The sequence below is a fragment of the Amblyomma americanum genome, chromosome 11 (genome assembly GCF_052857255.1).
Source record: "Amblyomma americanum isolate KBUSLIRL-KWMA chromosome 11, ASM5285725v1, whole genome shotgun sequence".
NCBI lineage: Eukaryota > Metazoa > Arthropoda > Arachnida > Ixodida > Ixodidae > Amblyomma > Amblyomma americanum.
This window is the reverse complement of record NC_135507.1, coordinates 42,859,064-42,879,632: the sequence shown is the minus strand read 5'-3', so window position 1 is coordinate 42,879,632 and position 20,569 is coordinate 42,859,064. Positions and strand designations below refer to the sequence as shown.

General features: G+C 46.5%; 2 protein-coding genes across 2 annotated transcripts; one reads left to right on the top strand and one right to left on the bottom strand.

The window, feature by feature from the left end:
• Positions 1–1,242: 1,242 nt before the first annotated feature.
• On the bottom strand, positions 1,243–9,036 carry LOC144110757 (PAT complex subunit Asterix). Its single transcript, XM_077643829.1, has 4 exons — positions 8,816–9,036; positions 6,498–6,597; positions 3,065–3,162; positions 1,243–1,609 (listed from the first exon to the last, which is right to left on the bottom strand). The coding sequence occupies exons 1-4, from the start codon at positions 8,866–8,868 to the stop codon at positions 1,537–1,539; spliced, it is 324 nt and encodes a 107-aa protein (XP_077499955.1). The 5' UTR covers positions 8,869–9,036; the 3' UTR covers positions 1,243–1,536.
• Positions 9,037–9,230: 194 nt separating this feature from the next.
• Positions 9,231–20,547, top strand: LOC144110573 (sialin-like). The gene is made up of 4 exons (XM_077643582.1): positions 9,231–10,046; positions 15,183–15,597; positions 16,341–16,795; positions 18,949–20,547. Exons 1-4 carry the CDS (start codon positions 9,873–9,875, stop codon positions 19,102–19,104), a joined length of 1,200 nt encoding a protein of 399 aa, XP_077499708.1. The 5' UTR covers positions 9,231–9,872; the 3' UTR covers positions 19,105–20,547.
• Positions 20,548–20,569: the final 22 nt, after the last annotated feature.

Sequence of the window (20,569 nt, the reverse complement as noted above, 5' to 3'; positions counted from 1 at the left end):
GTTTTGCTTATGGCGTGGTCGCATGATATCCCCGACCCAGCTTTGTCTCGCTTAGCGCGTATCAGCCGTTGCGTATGACTTTGGAGGGGTCTGTTGTGAAGCAGCCATGAACTACGTCGCGCACTGCACAAGCTTCACCAGCACTGTTAACGTGTAATACATCGCGGTACGTGCTTAGTAGAGAGAGATTGGATAGCGCGATGCGCACCGCTCGCTGGCACCCTCTGGAAGCGGATCATGGTAGTGAATCGCGTGCTTAACACTACCGCAAGCAGCGCACCCGCTACTTTCCGCTCAGAAAGCGGCCAGGTGTTACTTCGTTTTGCCGCCAGAGCCCATTTTATTGCTTCCGCCCTGTCATATTCGCGCATGCATTTACGGCATCACCAAACGCGGCAACGCTCACGAATTCTGCGTTTGAGAGCGCTGCTGTCGCGGCTTGGCGCGCGAACGCATTTTCATGTGGGATCTTATATTTCGCGCACTTCCTTTTCAACGCGTAAAAAACTTGTCTGCAGCACACATAAAAACAAAAACGATGAATTAATGTTTTTTGGAATGCTTTTCAATTCATAACTGGAGTTTTCGCCAGAAACGCAGTAACTAAAAAGTATTTTAATTACTGAATGGAACAAAATACGAACATACTACTTACTACATAGTCGTTGCCTCCACCTGTGGTGCCTTGGTATTTTTACATTTGGCTAAAGTTAGCTGGAACATTTGGAGCATATATAAAAGCTGTTCTTGGTTAGGGTGCACAACCGCTTTGCACGTTTTTCTACGGCCCCGCGCGATACACCTTGATGAGTGTTCACTGTAACAACCTCCACTGGCAACCTTTGGTCTGTCTGAGCTTGATATTTCCTTTTACAACAAAAGCTGTAACATAGCCCCACCTGGTGGGTTCTGTGGCGTAGAACCTCGACATCCGGCCACGTGATTAGCACTACGCAAGTGACCATGTAACCACTTGAGGCAGTTCTGGTTGTCACAAAGTTAATTAGCCTTAAGACTTTACTGTGGGTCTTAGCCATTAGCAAAAAACAGATAGCAGCATGGCGACAGCTTTCGCTGAGTTTTGCAAGTTACGCAGCAGAGTGCAAACACATGGCAAATTTTTTGCATAGTTTTGCAACATACAGTCGTTGAGGCTACACTACAGCAGCCATGAGGTAGTAGCTGTCTTTTAGACTTGAAGTGATCAGGTCAAGTTTCAAGCAAGGGAATCACGACAACCACTTCTAAATAATATGATGATTCTTATTCTGTTTTCTTCGCCACCTACACCAAACGAAAATGAAGTAGCAAGATGCCCGCTGTTGCATCAGCCGTGTTGGCACTGTGTCAATCTGATACCCTGAAGCATATTGGAACACGAATTTCTCGGCTTGATTAGTCTTTGAGGCTAGTCACGCCGCACCCGAGAGTAGGCCTTCTGGAAGTGTTCCCAGGGCACGGACACTCTGGCAGAATCTGAAGCCTTTTTTCCTCAGACAGCGTTTTAGGACTACTGTACGAGGAGAGGCTGCGTTGTCACGACGACCAGGGCAGTGTCATGGGTTGAGGGTTCTGCAGGTACGTCATGACCACGGCGGAAATTGACAGCCTGCAAAGAAGGAAAACAGGTGAAGATGAGTGCACCCCGTTAAATCATGAGTTCCAGTTTCAACGTACTTGTGGAATGTCTACTGTCTAGAGTTTTCTTATGTCTGATACCCTTTGCATCATGCGATTCCCTTGTATGTGTGTGTGTGCGTGTGCATGTATGAATTCCTTCTGCTCCTGAATAAATGATCCAAGTGCGTGGTCCTAGACTGTAACCTTGTCCACACAATGGTGTGAGTCTTCACTCCTTCATTCAAACTGCTTCAAAACACCGCAACCGTGCGATGCACAACCATGAGAATTTTTGCTCAGATAATCTATACAAATGGCAATGCTTCTTGCCAGCAGCAAACTCTTGCTTGCATGGTTTCAGTACTGCTTTTTTTTTACCTCTTTGCTGGCTCAAGTCATTATTCATTATGGATGGAAATGCACCTTAAGGGGACACCAATTTGCTACACCTCTAACCACACTTCTAGTTGCAGTTAATGGTATAATGATATTGTGGCCATGTTCTAGAAACTATGGATTCGTATTTCACACCTTGGTGGTTGAGCGAGTGACATTAAATGTGACACGAAAACATGCACCAATGCATGCAATGACCAGCTCCCACAACACCTTAATGACTTTTTTATTTTTCATTGTTCTGATGCTCTTTGAGCTGCGCGCTCTGTACTTCATATAGCACTCCAATTAACAACACTTTAAACCACAAAGCATACTTTCCTTTTTTTTTTCTTCCCCATTCTGAGCGCTGTTATTTCCTAGAAACAATTTGTGAAGTGCAAGCAATGGCATTGTCTTACTGCTGTCCTCATTTATAGTACCACAGTAGAACATGCGGCAAGTCAGCGCAAACACTTGGATGTCTGCACTTTTCCACTGCTAACAAAACCCTTTTCTTTTTGGTAAAATCTGCACATATGACATCCTTGAAACATACTTTATCTGTCTACAATCACTTTGTATAGGAAATTACGGTCCCTTTAATGTACTACAATGCCAGCAAGAAAAACGCAGTCAGCAGATGCCGCACCCATCAATCATTACACACAAGTCACTAAATTATGTGTCACAAGCTTTCAATGTGCAAACTATCATATTTAATAAGTAGCCATAATTAACAGCAAATATATGTACACTTCATGTCTTTTATTCTACAATTAATTTGTTTTACTCGCGTTACCCACCCTTATGCAGTACCACCAACACCAGGAGCCTACAAGGTAACCAAATGAAGTGAAGCTGGTGATGCCAGTAAGACAATTATTTGTTGCGATGCAATGACTACAAGAGCTACCACACTCTGCTAGAGCTGATTAAAATCACACAAATGCTTCGGCATGGAGGCTCAAATGCACTCTCAAATTTATGCTACAAAGGAGCAGATAAAAAAAAAAAGTAATAAAACAGAGTGCAAGAAGTGCTTATAAGAAACCATGGGGAAACTCACATGAAGCTACTCAGAATCTGTTTTGTGTCGTCATTTATCCTTGAGTTTGCAAAACTGATGCTGGAACAGTAGAGGGCTACCCAGGCACACCATTTGAGCTAAAAGAAAAAAAAAATGAAAAGAGCAAATATAAGACACAGTTGACGAAAACAGGAACACCTCCAACTCCTGAGCCATTTCTTGCATGGCCGTGCATGCAAGAACATGACACAAACTGAAAAAAATTACGAGAAAGGACCTGCACGCAAAAAATTATTTTTTAAAATTTGTTTTCCTAGCTGGAAATGCACATTCTTCAATTCACCTACATAGATCTACAGCCAGTACAGCGCTGAAAATAGCCTGCTGGTCACAAGATCTCTCAAAATTTTTCAACCAAGCTGTGAGGCAGTGCCATACTTCTTCAAGCACATTGCTCCTGCAGGTAAAGTGATAATCAAGCATTACCACTTTCTGATTTGACAAGGTAAACCACAACCAATAAAGCTGATGGCTACACTGGTAACTCTTTGTGCGACATCACCTATCTGCACATGATCAGCAAGCCAAGCAAAAGATGTGCTGATTTTTTGCACGGGTGCCACACATATTTGTTGATAAATGCAGAGTAGAACAATCTAGATGGAAATGCAATAAGCAATGTACAGACTCGGGCATTACATAATGGCAGTTCATGCTGAAATTTACACATCAGAAGACAAATAATAATAGCGAAAACACAATACCAACCAAGACCGAGTCTTGGGTATTTAGCATGCGCAAATAATTTCATGCATCAGACAGCACACATCAAAAATCTACGCTTTTGAAGCACTTTTCTCAAAAAAAAGCATTATTTGTCTTTCGGTTCTGCAAATGCTCAATAATTCATTACACATTGCGTGAGATGTACAGAATTGGTCACATAGGTTCCCACGTTGCAGGGTTTACTTTTGAGCAGTACACTCTAAATGGAAAGGAGTCAAAAAGGGAGTAAGCTGTTCTCTAGTACGCTCCTTTTCAGTAAAAGGGAGCGTGCTAGAAGCCAGCTTACTCCCTTCTTACTCCCATATAGGCGCATTCCTGCTTAGAGTGTATAAGTTGGGCACTTTAAGGCGCCCATGAAGATGCTGGCGTCCTCAGGGGTGAGGTTACGGCTCCTCGCTTCACTGAGGTTTTGGTGATGATGATGATGAATTTTAATGGTAAAAGGGCAGCTCTGGCCAAAGAGCACCATGAAACAAAGTATTTTTCTGTACATAACGCGGGATCAGAGACCCATTTTCCAAGCATTTCACACCAGATATGCGGAGCACCAGGCCAGGGCAAAGCTCGCACCCACTGTACCACGAGTGGTTGCCTGGCAGCACTGGGGATTGGGAGATTTCGAGCTTCAGGGGTGCCACTGCAAGGCTCAGAAGCGGATAGACCCTGTCGCATGGGGACGTTTGACCAATCCTGTACCAGGACACTGAAAAAAGCCTCACGCGATATGTCAACGGCTTTGTTTTTTTGTTCTTTGGTTTTGTTCCTTGGTAGTTATGTTACTTTCAGTCAAGATGATCTCCATTTTCTATATGCATGATGGACGGCACCAAACATTCCAGTCTCACCAAAAACCCTGAATGGCCACTGCAGTAAAATGTTTACTGTAAGGCCCCATCACTAGGAAGTCTCGTACTCTAAACAGAAAAGAGAAAAAAAGAGTAAGCTCTCTTCTAGCACACCCCTTTTATACCTTTTTATAAGAGTCTAGAATCACTTTCTAGATTCTAGAAGGAGTATGTGTTGGAAAGGAAGGAAAGGAAAGTATTTATTTTCAGCAGAATTGCAGTACATATGGGATTCATTTCGTGATTACATCTGCTGAGGTTCCCGAGGCAAAAGGCGTCATATGGCACCTGACATGGCCTCGTGACCTTCACGTGCGCAGCGCACAGTGGCAGTAGATTCCAGATGGCGATAAACAGAACTGTCTGACATCAGTTTTACAGAAGATCAAACGCGACAAGTTTCGAAAAGGAAAATATAATGGACAGCCAAAAAAAAACATATATATAAGTAATACAGGCAAAGCAGTATATCTGCACGAAAAAACGGACAACCAACAATACAATTGCACAATAGTGAAAACAGCGCTAATGAAGAAGCTGGAAGGCGAAACGAGGAAGTGACAGGAAAGAGCGCTGACTTCCTCGTTTCGCCTTCCGGCTTCTTCTTTAGCGCTGTTTTCACTATTGTCAGAATGGACCAACTAGCCCAGCAAAAAGTTCTGCTAGAATACAATTGCACATTTTCTTTGACAACACCAACAGGAAGCATAAATAAAGAGGGTTTGGTTTACACAAGTGATAAGGGTATGGATTAGTAACAAGACTGCAAGTGAAAGCGAGACGTGGTTCCGTGTTAATTTGCGATATCAGCCAAATCGTTTTGGTTGCCTTTTTTGCTTCTTTCTTACAAGTGTGCCTGTTGGACTTCGGAACTGTGAACAACGCCCTCATGGCATAGTTTGGTGGCCATACTTGGTGTTACTGTGCGGCATTTCGCAATAGTACTTCTTTCACTCGCCTTTTAAAGGAGTAGCGTGTTTTGCTCTCAGATGCGATGGTAACTATTTCTGGAAATGTGTTTAGTAATAATGGTAGCTGATAATCTATTGATTGTTCTCCGTACCTAGTTCTAGCCCCTTGTTTCACGTATTTTTCACCTCTAAAAGCATAACCACAGTCTGGTCGTTTGTATCTGTTAACAAAGCTTGTGCCATGGGATTTTATTTTAAGATACAGGTAATTCGCCATGCTTTGCTGGTAAACATTAGTAATAGGCAAAATTTTATATTTAGGAAACAGTGGGGACGCATGCTCATATCGCAATTTGTTTTCTATAAACCGAAAGTATTTCTTTTGCAGAACATGCAGTTTTTCAAGATTGCTCTTACCTGTGCTGCCCCACACTAAAAGCTTACACCATTTTTACTCCTATATAAGTGTATTTTTGTTTAAAGTGCAGTTCACTTGCATGGAATGGTGCGAAAAAAGTGCTGCAGCAGACACGGCAACACTCACTTGCCTTCCACTTTGCTCATTCAGTTACTAGCAGCACAAGAGATGCTACTTTTGGATTAAGTCTCTAGAAATCCTAAACCACCTCGCAGATCGGCTGCTGTCAAGCTAACCCATCCGTGGCTTTTAGGGATGAAGGTACTGAGGAAGAAAAAAAAAAAAAAATGGACTAGTGAACCTGAAACATGAGAATTCTGAACAGTTTGTGCTTGGGTTGAAATGATCAAGTGTCAGTATGCATTTTGCACTGAATGTTGCACTCCCGCAGGAACACATACCAAATTTATCCCCAACAACGCTGCCCGGGCGGTGAGATTATGGTTCTGGCATGCTCACTTTTCTTTTGCTGTTTGTTTTATACCCACCATAACACAAACTGGCCCCCTTACCTTCAGCATGAGACCACACATGCTGAATATCATGGAAAGGACGTTCATGTAATCTGGCGTTGGGTCATCCCCTGGAGTGCCGGCTGCAGGCGGCTTGTATCTGCAGAGAATTGAAGAAGCATGGGCTGATGAGCAGACGTTGGTCAGTTATCTCCGAGTCCTTCCAAGCAAAGTCAAAGCACTGAAATCTTTTACAGCGATAGCTGTTAGGCGCCCATCCCTGGCTTGCGCATTGCAGTCGTCGCCATCGGTGTAACTGGTGGGTGCGTTAATGACATCCACCCATCATTAACGCACTCACCTTATATCACGGTTAACCTGGATCGCATAAGCCTACAGCTGAATCTGTTTGGAACAGCCGCCTGCCAGTGCAAGGATGCATCACGCAACCACTACACCAGTGCGATATGAGGTCACTGTATCTTTTCTACATCAAAATATCCCCAAAACTAAATGCCTAAACAGCTATCGCTGAATCTCGCGTTACATAGTTGTAATCGACCTGGGAGTTTTTTCAACGTAAAATGGCATACGCTACGACACGATTGGTGGAATAAGAAGAGTTTTCTTTTTACTAAGTTATGAAGTAGAAAGCATGACAAGACCGCGATGTGAATCGCTTTGCAGTCTAGCAAACAACTAGATGCCTGGAACGTGAAAAAGCAGCCAGTTTGTGTGCGACTGATGCAGTCTGTGCGCACAGTTACCAGTCCCCCTATTAAAGTCGTCAATAAATATTTTAATAAGAAAGGGCGACAGGCTGGGAGACACGATCTAGCCAAGGCTATTCACTGCTTATTTACAGGAGGTATTCCAAGGCCTGAATTGGGAACAGTTGGGGATATGAGTTAATGGAGAATACCTAAATAATGTGCGATTCGCTGATGACATTGCCTTGCTGTATCACTCGGGACGTGAACTGCAGATCACGATCAATGAGTTAGACAGGCAGAGCAGAATGGTGGGTCTAAAAATTAACATGCAGGAAACTAAAGTAATGTTCAAGGGAACAGCACTTCACATTTGGTAGCGAGGTGCTGGAAGTGGTAAAGGAATACGTATTCCTTAGGGCATGTAGTGACAGCTGATCCGGGTCATGAGAGGGAAATAACTAGAAGGATAAGAATGGGGTGGAGCGCATATGGCAGGTTCTCTCAGATCATGAATGGCAGTTTACCAATTTCCCTCAAGGGAAAAGTGTACAACAGCTGTATCTTACCGATACTCACCTACGGGGAAGAAACGTAGAGGCTAACGAAAAGGGTTAAGCTTAAGTTGAGGACAACGTAGCGAGCCATGGAAAGAAAAATGATAGGTGTGACGTTAAGAGACTGGAAGTCGGTAGAGTGGGTGAGGGAACAAACGCGGGTTAATGACATCCTAGAGAAATCACAAGAAAGAAATGGGCTTGGGCAGGGCATGTAATGCGAAGGCAAGATAACCGCTGGTCTTTAAGGGTAACGGAGTGGGTTCCAAGAGAAAGTAAGCGTAGCAGGGGGCGGCAGAAGGTTAGATGGGCGGATGAGATTAAGAAGTTTGCAGGCAAAGGGTGGATGCAGCTGGCAAAGGATAGGGTTAATTGGAGAGACATGAGAGAGGTCTTTGCCCTGCAGTGGGTGTAGTCAGGCTGATGACGATGATTATTGCATCGCCAGATCTACGACGACTTCCGTGAATCGAACCTAGGTTATTGACCTTGTAAACACAGGGGTGTGGCGCCAATTTACCACACTGTTACGGTTTTCGAATTTCGTACAGAGAATCACAATCCACACATTTCAATTTCAAAGCGGCTGTAGAGACAGCGATGCAGTTCTCGCGATGCAGGAAAATTAGCTTTAACTGCAAAGCAGTCGTTCCCACAGCCACACACTTTCCCTTTACGTGAAAGCCATGGAGGAAAGAACCTTGAAGAAAGCACGGCACCAACAACTTCAAGGCCGGAACTATTATATTTCAGTCCAGCTACAACTCTGGCGCAGAAACACGGTGCCAACATTGAGCGCGGATTAAAGCTTTAGGTTAGCCATCTTCGCATTGGCAAACGAATCATAAAATTTCACCTAAAACCGCAAAGGTTAAATGTAACTCAAACGAGCGCAGTAGCAGCTGAACTTTACGAACAGACTCGGATAACTCGGCCCCCACAAAAATTAGAAAGCAAGCAAAACTATCAAAGTTGTATTTGGCAGACCAGCGTGTTTTTCGATTAAGTAATTCATTCTCAATTCAACAACGACGCAAAGTGCCAAGAGATCGCCTTCCGTGACTCGTTTCGCTTTGCTGATCCTCGAGGTCACGTCACTCGTCAGACGCACCTGTTAATCCTATCCGCTCTACGCGGATCGCTGACGTTGTTGCTGGCATGCATCGCTGTGTGAGACCTCCGCTTCTTTCACTGTTGCACGTGAAGACGATCGGTAATAACTTTCAAATCTAATTTAGATAGCATACGCCGAATGCAACGTCAATCTGCGGTGCATGGGCGACAACACCAACGTTTATGAGCTTGCCAGCGCAGCCATTACTAACGTACCAACGATGATGATGACAAAAAGAAAAGAAAAATTGTAGCCTTATAGTAATATTATCCTGTTTATTGTTGATGACACAAACTTATAACAAAAACTTCTTGTTTAAAAATATTTTTGAAATAAATTAAAAACACTATTTGTGTTTATTTTAGGTTAACGGTAATAAATAAGAGTGTGTCTGGCGTTGATTGAAGGGTGATTATTATCTAGCCCACAATGTAGCCAGCAGAAGCCAAGTTTTCAAGCTTGCTTAGTAAAGATGACGAACAAGTCGGAAGTCAATAGCAGCCAGAAGCAATAACTGCGAGCGGTGCGTTTTATGTGCCGTCGTGGAGACGGGGGCCGCCGCAACCACATTTGTCTACGCTTGCCGTTCGTCGACGACCTAACGGCCCAGCTGCTTCGTGCCCCCATCATCCGCCACGCTGTTGTTGCTACTGCTGGGAAGGCTGTCGTACTGTTTAGAACGGGACATTCTCGAGTGTGCGTTCGCCTGTCAACTACGGTCGTCGGAGGTGTCGTTCGCCGACGGGGGACAAGAAGCCGTCGCGCGATGTGTCTGCGGCAGGCACTGCCAAACCGCTCCGTGCGTGGCATGTGCAATCGCGGCGAATGGCTCGCGGTCTGATGGTCGGTACGCACCCATGAGACTTTGGCTACTGCCTCCGACGCGACGCGTTCGTCGCAGTCTTCTCCGCGCGAGTGTCGCTACTTCTCCCAAGTCCGTGCGTTTGTGATCTCTAGCTTGGTGAGTGTAGCGCATGTAGTGCATGTGCTCGTGTGGCTACGATAGTTGTCGCGGCCTTTCGTTCGAGTGAGTGAGGAGGCCAAGTCTTTCAGCATGACCCGAAAGTCAAGGACCGTCGCCTTATGCTGCCTGGCCAACTTCGTGAACGCGGCCGACCGCGTTCTCATGCCAATAGCCATCGTTCCGATGAGCGAACAGTACCGGTGGAGCTTGTTGTCGCAGGGGTGGATTTTGAGCGCTTTCGCCGTCGGCTACATCACTAGTCAGGTGAGTCGTGAGTTTCGGGTGTGCGTTCTTGAGCGCGAAAGCGTCCTGCCTGCTGCCTCGAGCGACGTGTGTTTTGTGCGAGATGCGGTGTTGGCAAGGGAGGAGGGAAACTTATTGGGTGACCACGTAGCTAGACGTCGTCGTTGTCGGTCGGGTTTTTCAACTTCCGGCGCTCCCTTCCCGGCGCTTGACATCGCGAAGCGTGACTGGCGTACGCGTTGACACCTTCACGCCCTTTTTGTTTATTCAGCCGGCGTTTAACGGTTCTGCGCCGTGCGGCTTCTCGCTCTTGTCTAGTCGGGCCTTGTAAGAGGTCGGCATGCGCGCCTGGGTGGCGTTTGAGATGTCGCGCGGGAAGCAGGCACAGTTTAAAGTAGATACATCGAAATCGCTTATTTAGAACTTTCGGTTTATGCGAAGTAACGCTTTGGTCCCATAAACTTCAAGTGTAATGAAAACGCTGTGCGAGTTGGAATTGTGGAGAGTTGACTCATACTGTAAACAAACTTATAAGAATCTAGACTCACAGTCCACTCAGCAGAGTGCTGCGGAATCGTAAGATTGTTTGGAACAACCGTCCCAATTTCTTCTTAACAGGCGCAAACGTGTTGACGTAGCTGATGCAGAAAAAAGAAAGTAAATCGTTATAACACTAGCAACAAATTTTGATTAGCTGCGTGTCAGCTCAACCAAAGTATAGAGGTATGGCAGCCCCATCAATTGATTGTGCTGATGGGCACCATAGACACAAAAATGCTTGGCTGCATTTGAATTCGAATGGCGTCAATATCTGTGGGGGCTGGCATTAAAGGAGAGGATTTCGGGGTTGGGTGGGTAGACTTTGGGCAGGCATTGCTCCTCTTTAAGGTAACAAGAGCAAATTGGGGTGACAAAAACATGACATAGTCAGTTACCGCTCATAACAGAATGCTAAGATTAAGATGTCTAAGGTATTTGTGAGCGAATAGAATCAAGTCCACCACAGGGACGGAAAGATGAAAAATTCTTGGGGTGGCAACAGTCACCCTTCACCTCCCCTTGGCACTGTCACTGGTGTGAGCGAAAGAAAGCTTCGTGCGGGAGTGTGTATTATGAAGTGCGTGTTTCTAGAGCTTCTTGTGAATGGGATTCACGTTGTCGTTACTACTTATAAACTTGGATACAAGCCAAAAACGCCGTGGAGGGCCCTCAAATGAGGGTCCTCCTGCCAGTGGCATCCACCATTTATCATGACCTCACGGTTAATCCCCTACCATGACAATGCAGGTGGCTCATAGGATCTTCCGTGAAAGAGGACTAACCGCGATGTCGTGACAATAGGTCGACGATGCCATTGGCTGGAAGGTTCCCTTTGAGGAGTATTTGGTGCTGCATTCTTGAGTTGTATCAGACTATAGCTGTTCATAACGCAGAGTTTGTGCCATGTTGCTGCAAGAACCAGGAGCTCTGCGCATTTCTTGTATAAACTTCGTCATTAGCTTTAAACGCCCATAAGAGAGGAAAAGAAATAATAGAGAGAAAAGTAACCTGGAAAAGCTAGTGCCCTTGTAGATGAGACGTTAGAGGAAACTTCACTGTCTGGAATGAAAGAATAGGGACATAATTTTATTTCCCATACCCACTGTGGCACTCCGACCATGCCAGTACCACTCTGCATGCAGCTTATGGTGGATGCACTGAATTAAGAGAAACAGTAAATTTTGTTGGAGTTGTCTCGTTGGTGGTGTGGGCCAACACTCCCATATGTTTTTGGGGAACGTATGGGAGTGTTCCTCAACATTTTGAGGAAGTTGGGACAGTTTGTTAGGTGCTAGTGGTCTTGTGTGGAGACACTCTCATAGTGTATGTGTATTTAGCATGCTCCTCACGTGTAAAGCTTGGAGGGGCACATAGAAGAGTTCATTGTGTTTTTGGAACCCTTAGAGGATAGCCGTCCTTTCTATGTATAGTTGCTTGCGGTGTTCACATGGATAGTAGGAGTATTGGGGCCACCAAAAGGGCAAAAGAGTAGAGACATCTGTGTCATAGCCTGCCGACTTCTAGTATACATGGCTGGGCTCTAGCTGTGTGGCATGACTGTTCCCAGTGCTTCAGCATCCATTGTCCTTCAGGATCTTGTGAAGGAGACCACACTAGCTGAAAGGCTTTTCAGCAAATCTCATAGAGGTCGTACCAAAGTTTGGTGGCTGAAAGTAGACGGTCACAGCGTGGGCAACTTCTGTGTTCTGTCAGAACTAAGCTATGGGACATAGATTCCCAGTGTCAGGTATGTGAGTTATGGATTCTGTGCCCAGAAGGCATTCAACAGTTTTCGGATTCAATGAGTAAAAGTTTTCATTGAAAGTTGTTTAAGTAACAAGTGAGTATTCATTCCATGCCACTCAGTCAAGTGGTATGGGTTGATACGTAGTTCATCACAAAATTACGAAGAAGATCCCATTATGCTAAAAGCATTGATTCATGTAGTAAACAGGGCAAATTGTACACAGACATCGCACAGAGAACGCACACACTTAATGCATCATACATATTGAGGGAATGGCACATGAGTGACTGGAATGTTGTGCCTGAAATTACTGCCATAGAGTTACACTGTATGTAGGAAAGCCTGTGGTTCCTCGCGTTTGCAACTTTCAGGCATTTTGATAGTTGGAGTGTATGTGCAGAGTTCATTCGTTTGAATTGTTATGCTCCTCATGACATTACGGTGTGCAACAAGAACAGTTGCTTTTGCAAAATTCTTTTTCAGATGTTATCTGCTATCTAGCTCCTGAACACCACAGTGGTGGCTAGTTTTTTTTACTAGCTTTTAATGGTGTCATTTTCCTTGTGTTCCAAAAGATGAGAGAGTTACATCTTGCTCCAAGCCAGTAAACTGTTGTTCATCTCTTAGTGACATAAAATAAAGGATAGCATTTCATCTCCCATTGTGACGAATAAAAGTACACCATGAGAGGGCATCCATACACACACACACACCTTGGGGTCATTGGAATTGTTTTTAGTGTGAAAGCAATATTTAACAAGGTCTCAACCAAGGATCTTGTGGGAAGCCTCGGAGTAACTCGGGTAAGCTCGTTCATGACGGAGATAGAGCCGCCATTTTAGTTTGAAGGCACAGCTTCGCGCTGCTGCGCCATGTCTGCTGAAGGCAATATTCCTCTTGGCTCTGAAGGCCAAGACTTGGTACGAAAACTGTTTCCAAATGTCGCAGTCTTTTTCAGGCAGAAATGCAGCAAAATCTTGTCCTCTTCATGGGTCCACATCATCAACCCTGGTAACAAAAATGGCATATCCTCGAAACTGTGTGGTCATGAAACTTTATGACCTGACTGCAGTGGCATAAAGGCATGCCATTATTTGAAATATTCCCGATATTACTTTGGACTTCTGTCATAATTTATACATGACTCATCGCAAAAGCTTTACTTCTTTCACGCTGACAATGACTCTTCGTGGCTGCACATCCTTTCGATTACGTGGCAGTGAGGTTACTTTCGTATCAGTAACTTGGCCGTCGCATTGTTTTGGTGTGTCTGCACCTGCATGACCTTTTATCTGGAAGTTATATGAGGGAGCTGCTCCGACAGCACATATTGCACACATGGAAACAATGCCGTTGGAGCAGGTGGCCAAAGAATGAGCAAAGTTCAGAAGAACTGGGAAGAATGCGCGATGGTAGCGTTTTGTGCTGCTTGGCCGACATCAGTTGTGAGTGGGGGGTTGGACTTTTCAGTTTTTATTTTTTGAAAATTCTGGGCATTTTTTTTTTGTTTTTATTTCTGAACCCAAGGCGATGAGGAGGTGGTGCTCCCATTTCTGCAGAGGCTTGTAAGCAAACGTAACAATACCTCAACTTGCACAACTGCATTGCTTATCCAGCAACACTATCATTGCATCATGCCCCTGGCTTCCTGCTTACTTATTTTCAGCTTAGACTGGGTGCAATTCGCATTCAACAGTCAGCTACCTATGTCTTGCTTGCCAAGAATACTGACCTTTTTTTTGGTTAAAACAGATTTCAAAAACTGAATTCGGCATACTTTTATCTTCTTTTCTCGGTTTGAATCGAAACGTCCAACCCCTAATTGTGAGTAATTTCCAGAGCTTTTAGGCATGAGATGCTTCCAGGTTGAGTTTTCCGCCAAAACCTCCTTGTGTCGTTCAGTAAAGTGTGCTGCTGGCCGAGTTGGTTTGTCATGGTTAAAGAAAGGTTCTATGTCCGTCTGCCTTCATCCTGTCTTTTTATTGCGCTAAGTTGTTTTAATGTGTAATCACTAATACTGCCATCTTCGCAAAATCTGTCTTGGAGTATCAGTCTGAGGCTGCAGAGTGGAATGTGGAGAGGTGGAAAGTGGCCACACAGAATTGGTGGGACAAGTCGCGTGCAATGAGGGCTACCATATCCATTGACAGTGCCTCCGACTCACTGCCTCCCATCTGTGCCGAAGTGTGCATAGCAGATTGGCTAGCATCTGGTTGATTTTATATAGGTTTTGGGAGCCGTGAGTATGGAAGCTTCAAGAAGCTAGGAAGGGGGCCGACCTATGCCATCTAAGCAGAGTAAGAGCTTGACCACTTTCCTCTCTCTTGCACTCCTCTCCATTACCCTGCTCCCCGATCTTTCTTTTCCTCCTTGCTCTCTTACAGGGGACGACGCAGGACAGCGCTGAAACTAGGAGTGGGCGCTTAGCAGCTGCACTGTAAAGCTAGACACATTCACTTGTACGTGCGTCCCAGTTAACTGTATTTGCTGACAGCCACCTTTTGGCTGAAAAATACATGTGGAAGTGAGAGCCTGTACCCTGCCATCAGCCCGTAGCCCGGTTCAAACCAAAGGCGAAGAAACGTCGAATCGGCAACAGAATTTGCTAACAAAGCCGCCATCGTGGTATGCCGCAGCCAAAATCTTCCGCTTTCACTTGCGGGCCAAAGAGGGTGTTATTCAAGTGATCAGCGTGAAGCGAGGTTTGGATGGCCTTCCAAATGTGCCTCCGTGGTCATGTTGTCCAAGTGATTCAGGAGGGCAACTATCGATGTGTACACTTGTCATTGTCGCCTCTACGTCACTGTGGACAGTGTCAGGTCAGCGAGTTTCTTGAAAGCTAATTCCCGGCTCCTCCGTGTCCCTTGCAGTTGGTGGGCTCTAGCGCGCCGTCCCGCTATGGTGGCCGCACCGTCATGGCGGGCGCCGTGCTCCTCTGGTCGGCGTCGACGCTGGTAACGCCCCTGGTGGCCTCCTCACTGCCCCTGCTGCTTCTGTGCCGTGCCCTGCTGGGCCTGGGTGAGGGCCTGGGTCTTCCCTGCATGTTCCACGTGGTGGGACAGGCGGCCGCAGTTCCTGAGGAGCGGTCGCGCGCAGTGGCTAGCGTGCTGGCCGCAGGCGCCGCGGGGCAGACCGCTGCGGCGCTAGTGTGCCCGCACCTGGAGTGGCACCGGGCATTCTACGGGCTCGGTGCGCTGGGCATTGTGTGGACAGCCGCCTGGATGCTGCTTCACCGGGACGACGCGGCCGCCACGCCGCACAAGGAGCCCAGCAAGGTGGCCGCAGGTGGGTACATACAACCTGCACGGCGTCTTCCGTATTGCTCTGCGAACTGCATTGTGCACTTTGCTCTGCCATGGTGTAAGTTGTGGCACCAGGTGCTGACAGCAGTCCAGGGCGACGCCCATGTTGGAAACCGCTGTAGATGCTGTGCACTGGCACCACTGTGGCAGTCATTTTGAAGAGCCAGGAGCTTGATGAAAACTCTAGCTGTCAATCTGTCTAATCGGCTTGTCACCAGCTGCACCGTGGAAGCTTGGTGAGACTTATGTGTTGTGCACTGTCATGGTGTCTGTAATGCCATCTGCAAGCTGTGTATAGCTTCTGGGGTTGCTTAACAGTATGCCAGCTGCTGAAAGGCTACGAATTTGGAAAAGAAAAAGAAAACGTGCTGAGTGATTCAATGCTAAGGTTTCTACAGATTGTCACATTACTGTAATGAAAGAGTATAGAACGGCTGAATACAAGGCAGTGGCAGTGTTCAATGCAAAAGGTCGGACAGGTGGTGAACATAGCTGCTGGCAGATTTACAAGTGGAGTTTTGCAGCCCCTATAATTAATGCCCGCTACTGTTACTGAGCGTGGTGTCAATAGGTTCCAGTGGAAGGCAAATGTGAGAAGTGGTTATGCCAGGACACAGTGCAGTATACAGCGGGAGCCTAAAAACATAGGCGACCTTGCAGTAAGGAAGTGTAACATAGTTGGACCCACCTTTTTTATACGCTTTGTTTTTTGCTCTTTTTTTCCAGCAACCCCCCACTGGCTGGACCTGGTCAGCCACTGGCCCCTGTGGTCCATCTACATCGCCCACTTCGCCATGAACTGGTCCAGCTACACCATCATGCAGTGGCTCCCCACGTACCTGGCAAGGGCCTTGTCCGCCCGGCCGGGCCACCTCAGCCTAGCAGCGCTGCCCTACGTGTGCAACTCGCTCTGCGGCCTGCTCACGGCACGCGCTGCCGACCTGGCCGGCCGCCAGTGGAGTCTGCTGGCGGTGCGCCGCCTGGCCACCTCATGCCTGGGCCTGCTGGCGCCGGGCATCGGCCTGCTTGCATTTGCCGCCGCCGGCAACCTGGCCTCAGCACTCTTCATCATCTCTTGCGCCATGGGCCTGCTGGCCTGTAACTCGGCGGGCCACCTGGCCAACCATGCCGATGTGGCGCCCACCCATGCGGCGCTCACGTTCAGCGTCAGCAACACGCTGGTGAGGATGAACGGTGCTGCTGATTAATGTGCCAGGTAGACCATGCTTAGCAGGAGATATTTGAGCACACGGTTCTGCAGCTTGTACAGCTAGAGCGTTGTCATGTTTTCTGGGCCTAGTGACGCTGTATGGTTACAGATCGATGGATGGAAGAGAGCGTCCCCTTTGAAACGGAGTGGTGGCAGCTGCCATCATGCTCGTTTTTTTCTTTGTTTTTATTTAGCTCTTATAAATTGGTCTTAAAACTCGGCACTTTCTTTAAATACGTTTCCAGTCCTACACTTCTTTAGCTTTAATGGGTTAATGCCCATAAATGCAGAATTGGCCATTCTGTACATAACATTCATAGATCCCTGGAAGTCCTCATACCACTCCTGGTGCAGTGGTGCAGCAGTTAAGCAATGTGCCACTGCCCTGTGATGGCAGCTGCTGCCACCGGGGGAGCTTGTGCGACCCAGGTTGCTCTTCCCGAGCAACCTCTCGCAACCAATCATTCATTTAAGTGCTACCTGCTGCAGTGGTCAGTTTGCTCACAATCCGGTGGGCATGTTGTGATGACGCCACAATGTTACGAGACATAGGTGGCCTGCATGCCTTGTAGGTTGCTTCTCTGGTGATTTTTCACTCATGGTCAGTGACACCGGATTTTCTGTGACACGAGCTCCTTAACGCTGTCGTGTGAAGATCATGCACTGAAATGTTCCCTCTAGGCATGGTGCACCCTGTATATGGTGTCAAAGACACGTCACTTATTGCAAGGGAGTGATCGCCCAGCCCTACGCTTCTGTGGCACTTCAAATTTAGAGCACCGCCCTAACTTCCTGGCTCCATGCTTTAGGTGGAGGCTTTCCTTCAAGTGCTTGTTTAAAGCACACAAAGCTGGTCATGTACTAGCAGATCTAGTAGTTTGCATGCTTGCTGTGGGTGGTGTTTATAGCTTTGACATCCTGCTTTTAAGCACAAGTTTTATTAACAAAAGTATATATTTTTGCTAATATATTACACCACATAGTAGATACTTGGTGAAAAAACAGCGCACAAGCAGACACAGACAGAAAGAAGGGGACAAGCGCTGATAGACACAGACAGAAAGAAGGGGACAAGCGCTGATAGACACAGACAGAAAGAAGGGGACAAGCGCTGAAAAGCGCTGTGTCTGCTTGTGCGCTGTTTTTTCACCAAGATGCAAAACCAACTAGCCCATTCAGCTGCTTTACTGATAGTAGATACTCTCTCCAAATATTTTAAAATTAAAAAAAAAAAAAACGTATGGTTGGTATGCAAGTAAATAGGGTACTTTATTTTTGGTATTTATTGCAGTGTTTACGACCTAGGCCCTGCAAAGAGCATATGCTTAAGTGGGGAAGTCTGATTGGGTTGGTGTTAAGACCTTCCAGTGCTGGCAATCACACCCTGCTGTTTTGAGATGAAAAATTCAGTGCAGAATCAAGACATGAATTTTGGTGCTCTAGTTCCCTTCTCTTGTTGGGTGGAAAGGTGCGATTGCTGCAAAGACTTGAACATAGGTGGAACACAGCCAACTGTTTTTACAGCGACGGCTGTTAGTAGGGAGAAGCCCCAGATCAAAGGCGTAGACGTCCACACAGCAAGGGTGTAGGGGGAAAGCTGCATGATGAGCACGACAGAAGCGCAGTGCAAGGGCTGGAGGTTCAGTTACATTGCAAAGCGATGGGAGAGGATGAGGTGCCGATACACGGCATAAGGGAGCACTGCACTGATGGCTGAGGGTCGGAAGTGGGAGGGTGTTTTACAGAACGCTGTGTAACAGCTGTTGCAGGGTTCTCGCGTTGCGCATCATAGCTTATGCTGCTGTCACCTGGTTACTACTGGTCCCGATTGAAGTACTGAGCACGCTTCACATGCAAGGCGTCTGCACATTTCCACTCGATCCCAATCGACGAGTTGGCCTTCTTAATGACAGGTGGCGCTGCGTGCACACGTGTCTGTATAAAATGGTGGTGGTAAACAAATGTGTTTGTAATGAAGGAAAAGTAAGCAAACACGTGTTCCATATGCGGTCGCCTACGGTTCCTGTACCACAGCAGCTGCACTCAAAAGTCAGACTACTGAGAAGCGTTATCACCGGTGATTTTTTTTTTTTTTTTGCTCATGAAAGTGGCATTTGCATGCAGGCGACCATTCCCGGAATATTGTGCGGACCACTGACGGCTGAGCTGGTGACGCAGTCGCACGGCCGCTGGTTCCCCGTCTTTGTGCTAGCCGCCGCAGTCAATTTTGTCGGCGCCGTCGTCTATGGAAGCCAGAGCTCGGTTAGCCAAGTCTTGTGACAGCCGAGCGCCGACCAAGCTGCACTCTTCGTCTCAGCCTAGTCTCGATGGTGCTACCATGGCAGTGTGGGACAAATCTCTGCAAAGTGGGCCGAACTTGAGGAGCCGAGAAGACCAGCAATGCTTGGAGCAGAGACTCCGACACACTCAATGCGTTTTTTTTTTTTTCAACTACAGAAATTCGTGTGGCAGCGAGTGCCACGGATTTTCGTCCCGGTGGGCCATAGTTGTGATAGTTATTGTGGAATAAGTCGCAGAGTTGACTCGGGCAGAATGCTGCGCGTGTTGGTTTGTTTGGATGCAATTGTGTGGGCACTATTGCTGGGAGCTTTCTTCGTTATGATTTAAGCGAAAAGGCTGTTAAGTCACACTTGAGGTATTAACCCAAAAATGGCAAGTGCAACATGCCCAATGGAAACAGCCATTTTGATAGAATCTGTATTGGTGTCTCCGGATTTGGTTGGGACCTAAACATGATATCTGTTCTCCATACCTTACTTCGCAGTTGGTAACCAGCCAAAGGTAGGTAGTCTCTGCTGTGTGCCGTTACTCTTCAGATTTTGAAATAACCCGAACAATTGGCACCTTTGGTTTTGTCACCAACTCGGCAATGCAAGTAAAAGTGGAGTGCACATAGCAATGTGTCAGCGACTAGATGACCAAGTTAACCTTGGTACTTGGTTTGAGGTGGATAAAGCTAAGTTTTTGGCATTAGTTTTTTGGCAGGTAGTGGCCTTATACTCCCAGCTTCCGCAGTGGGGTAATACTCAGATGGATGCCATGGACATTTAGCCTGTATCATCACTGGTCCTTTCCCCATTGTCAAGTTGTACAGTTCTTTATAGGCTGCCGCACGGTATTGCACAGTTGCTGTTCCAAATGACACCTCTGGTGGTGGTGGGGAGAGGCTGAAATGTTGAAATAGACTCATGTAAAAAACAGTGCTGTTTTGTTAGCATATTCTGTAACAAGATAGTCTTCAGCCTCAGAAGCAGGAGTCACCAGCTGCAGTTAATATGTTGATATTCACTTTGAATGCTTAATGTGTGCCATTATCAGGCTTCACCTCTCCGGCACTGCCATCTTTTCACTGCGTGGCAGAGTTTATCAAAGTCTTTGCAGTCACATTGTGCATTTTATTCTTTTTAAAATGTGCAGCAGTGGTAACAACCTGCTGTCGCTAGATTTATTATTATTAGCCTATTCTTTCTTCCACCAGTATTGCAAACAGCAGCTGGGTGGTGGATTTGAATCTGCAAGATGGCATGCAGTGAAAGGTTATGGCAGAAGTGGTGTTCAAGAGGTTGGGGAAAGGTTTTGCAGCAACGTGAGCAGAGTTTCGTGGAGTTTACTGTGCAGTTTTTTTTTTAACCGCAGAGTGTTACAGGCGAAAAAGAAAAGGATTTTCAGGCATTTGCACTGAAAATCGGCAGGATGGCGAAATTGTGGCTTGTTTGGGTGAAGT

Bases quoted from the DNA above. Each gene is read 5' to 3' on its own strand.
- LOC144110757 (XM_077643829.1), bottom strand. From the start codon at position 8,868: ATGCATGCCAGCAACAACGTCAGCGATCCGCGTAGAGCGGATAGGATT. The intron at 6,598-8,815 runs GTGCGTCTGACG...AATTCTCTGCAG, and splicing joins AGAGCGGATAGGATTAACAG to ATACAAGCCGCCTGCAGCCG. The intron at 1,610-3,064 runs GTGAGTTTCCCC...CCTTCTTTGCAG, and splicing joins CAGATTCTGAGTAGCTTCAT to GCTGTCAATTTCCGCCGTGG.
- LOC144110573 (XM_077643582.1), top strand. From the start codon at position 9,873: ATGACCCGAAAGTCAAGGACCGTCGCCTTATGCTGCCTGGCCAACTTC. The intron at 10,047-15,182 runs GTGAGTCGTGAG...TGTCCCTTGCAG, and splicing joins TCGGCTACATCACTAGTCAG to TTGGTGGGCTCTAGCGCGCC. The intron at 16,796-18,948 runs GTGAGGATGAAC...ATTTGCATGCAG, and splicing joins TCAGCGTCAGCAACACGCTG to GCGACCATTCCCGGAATATT.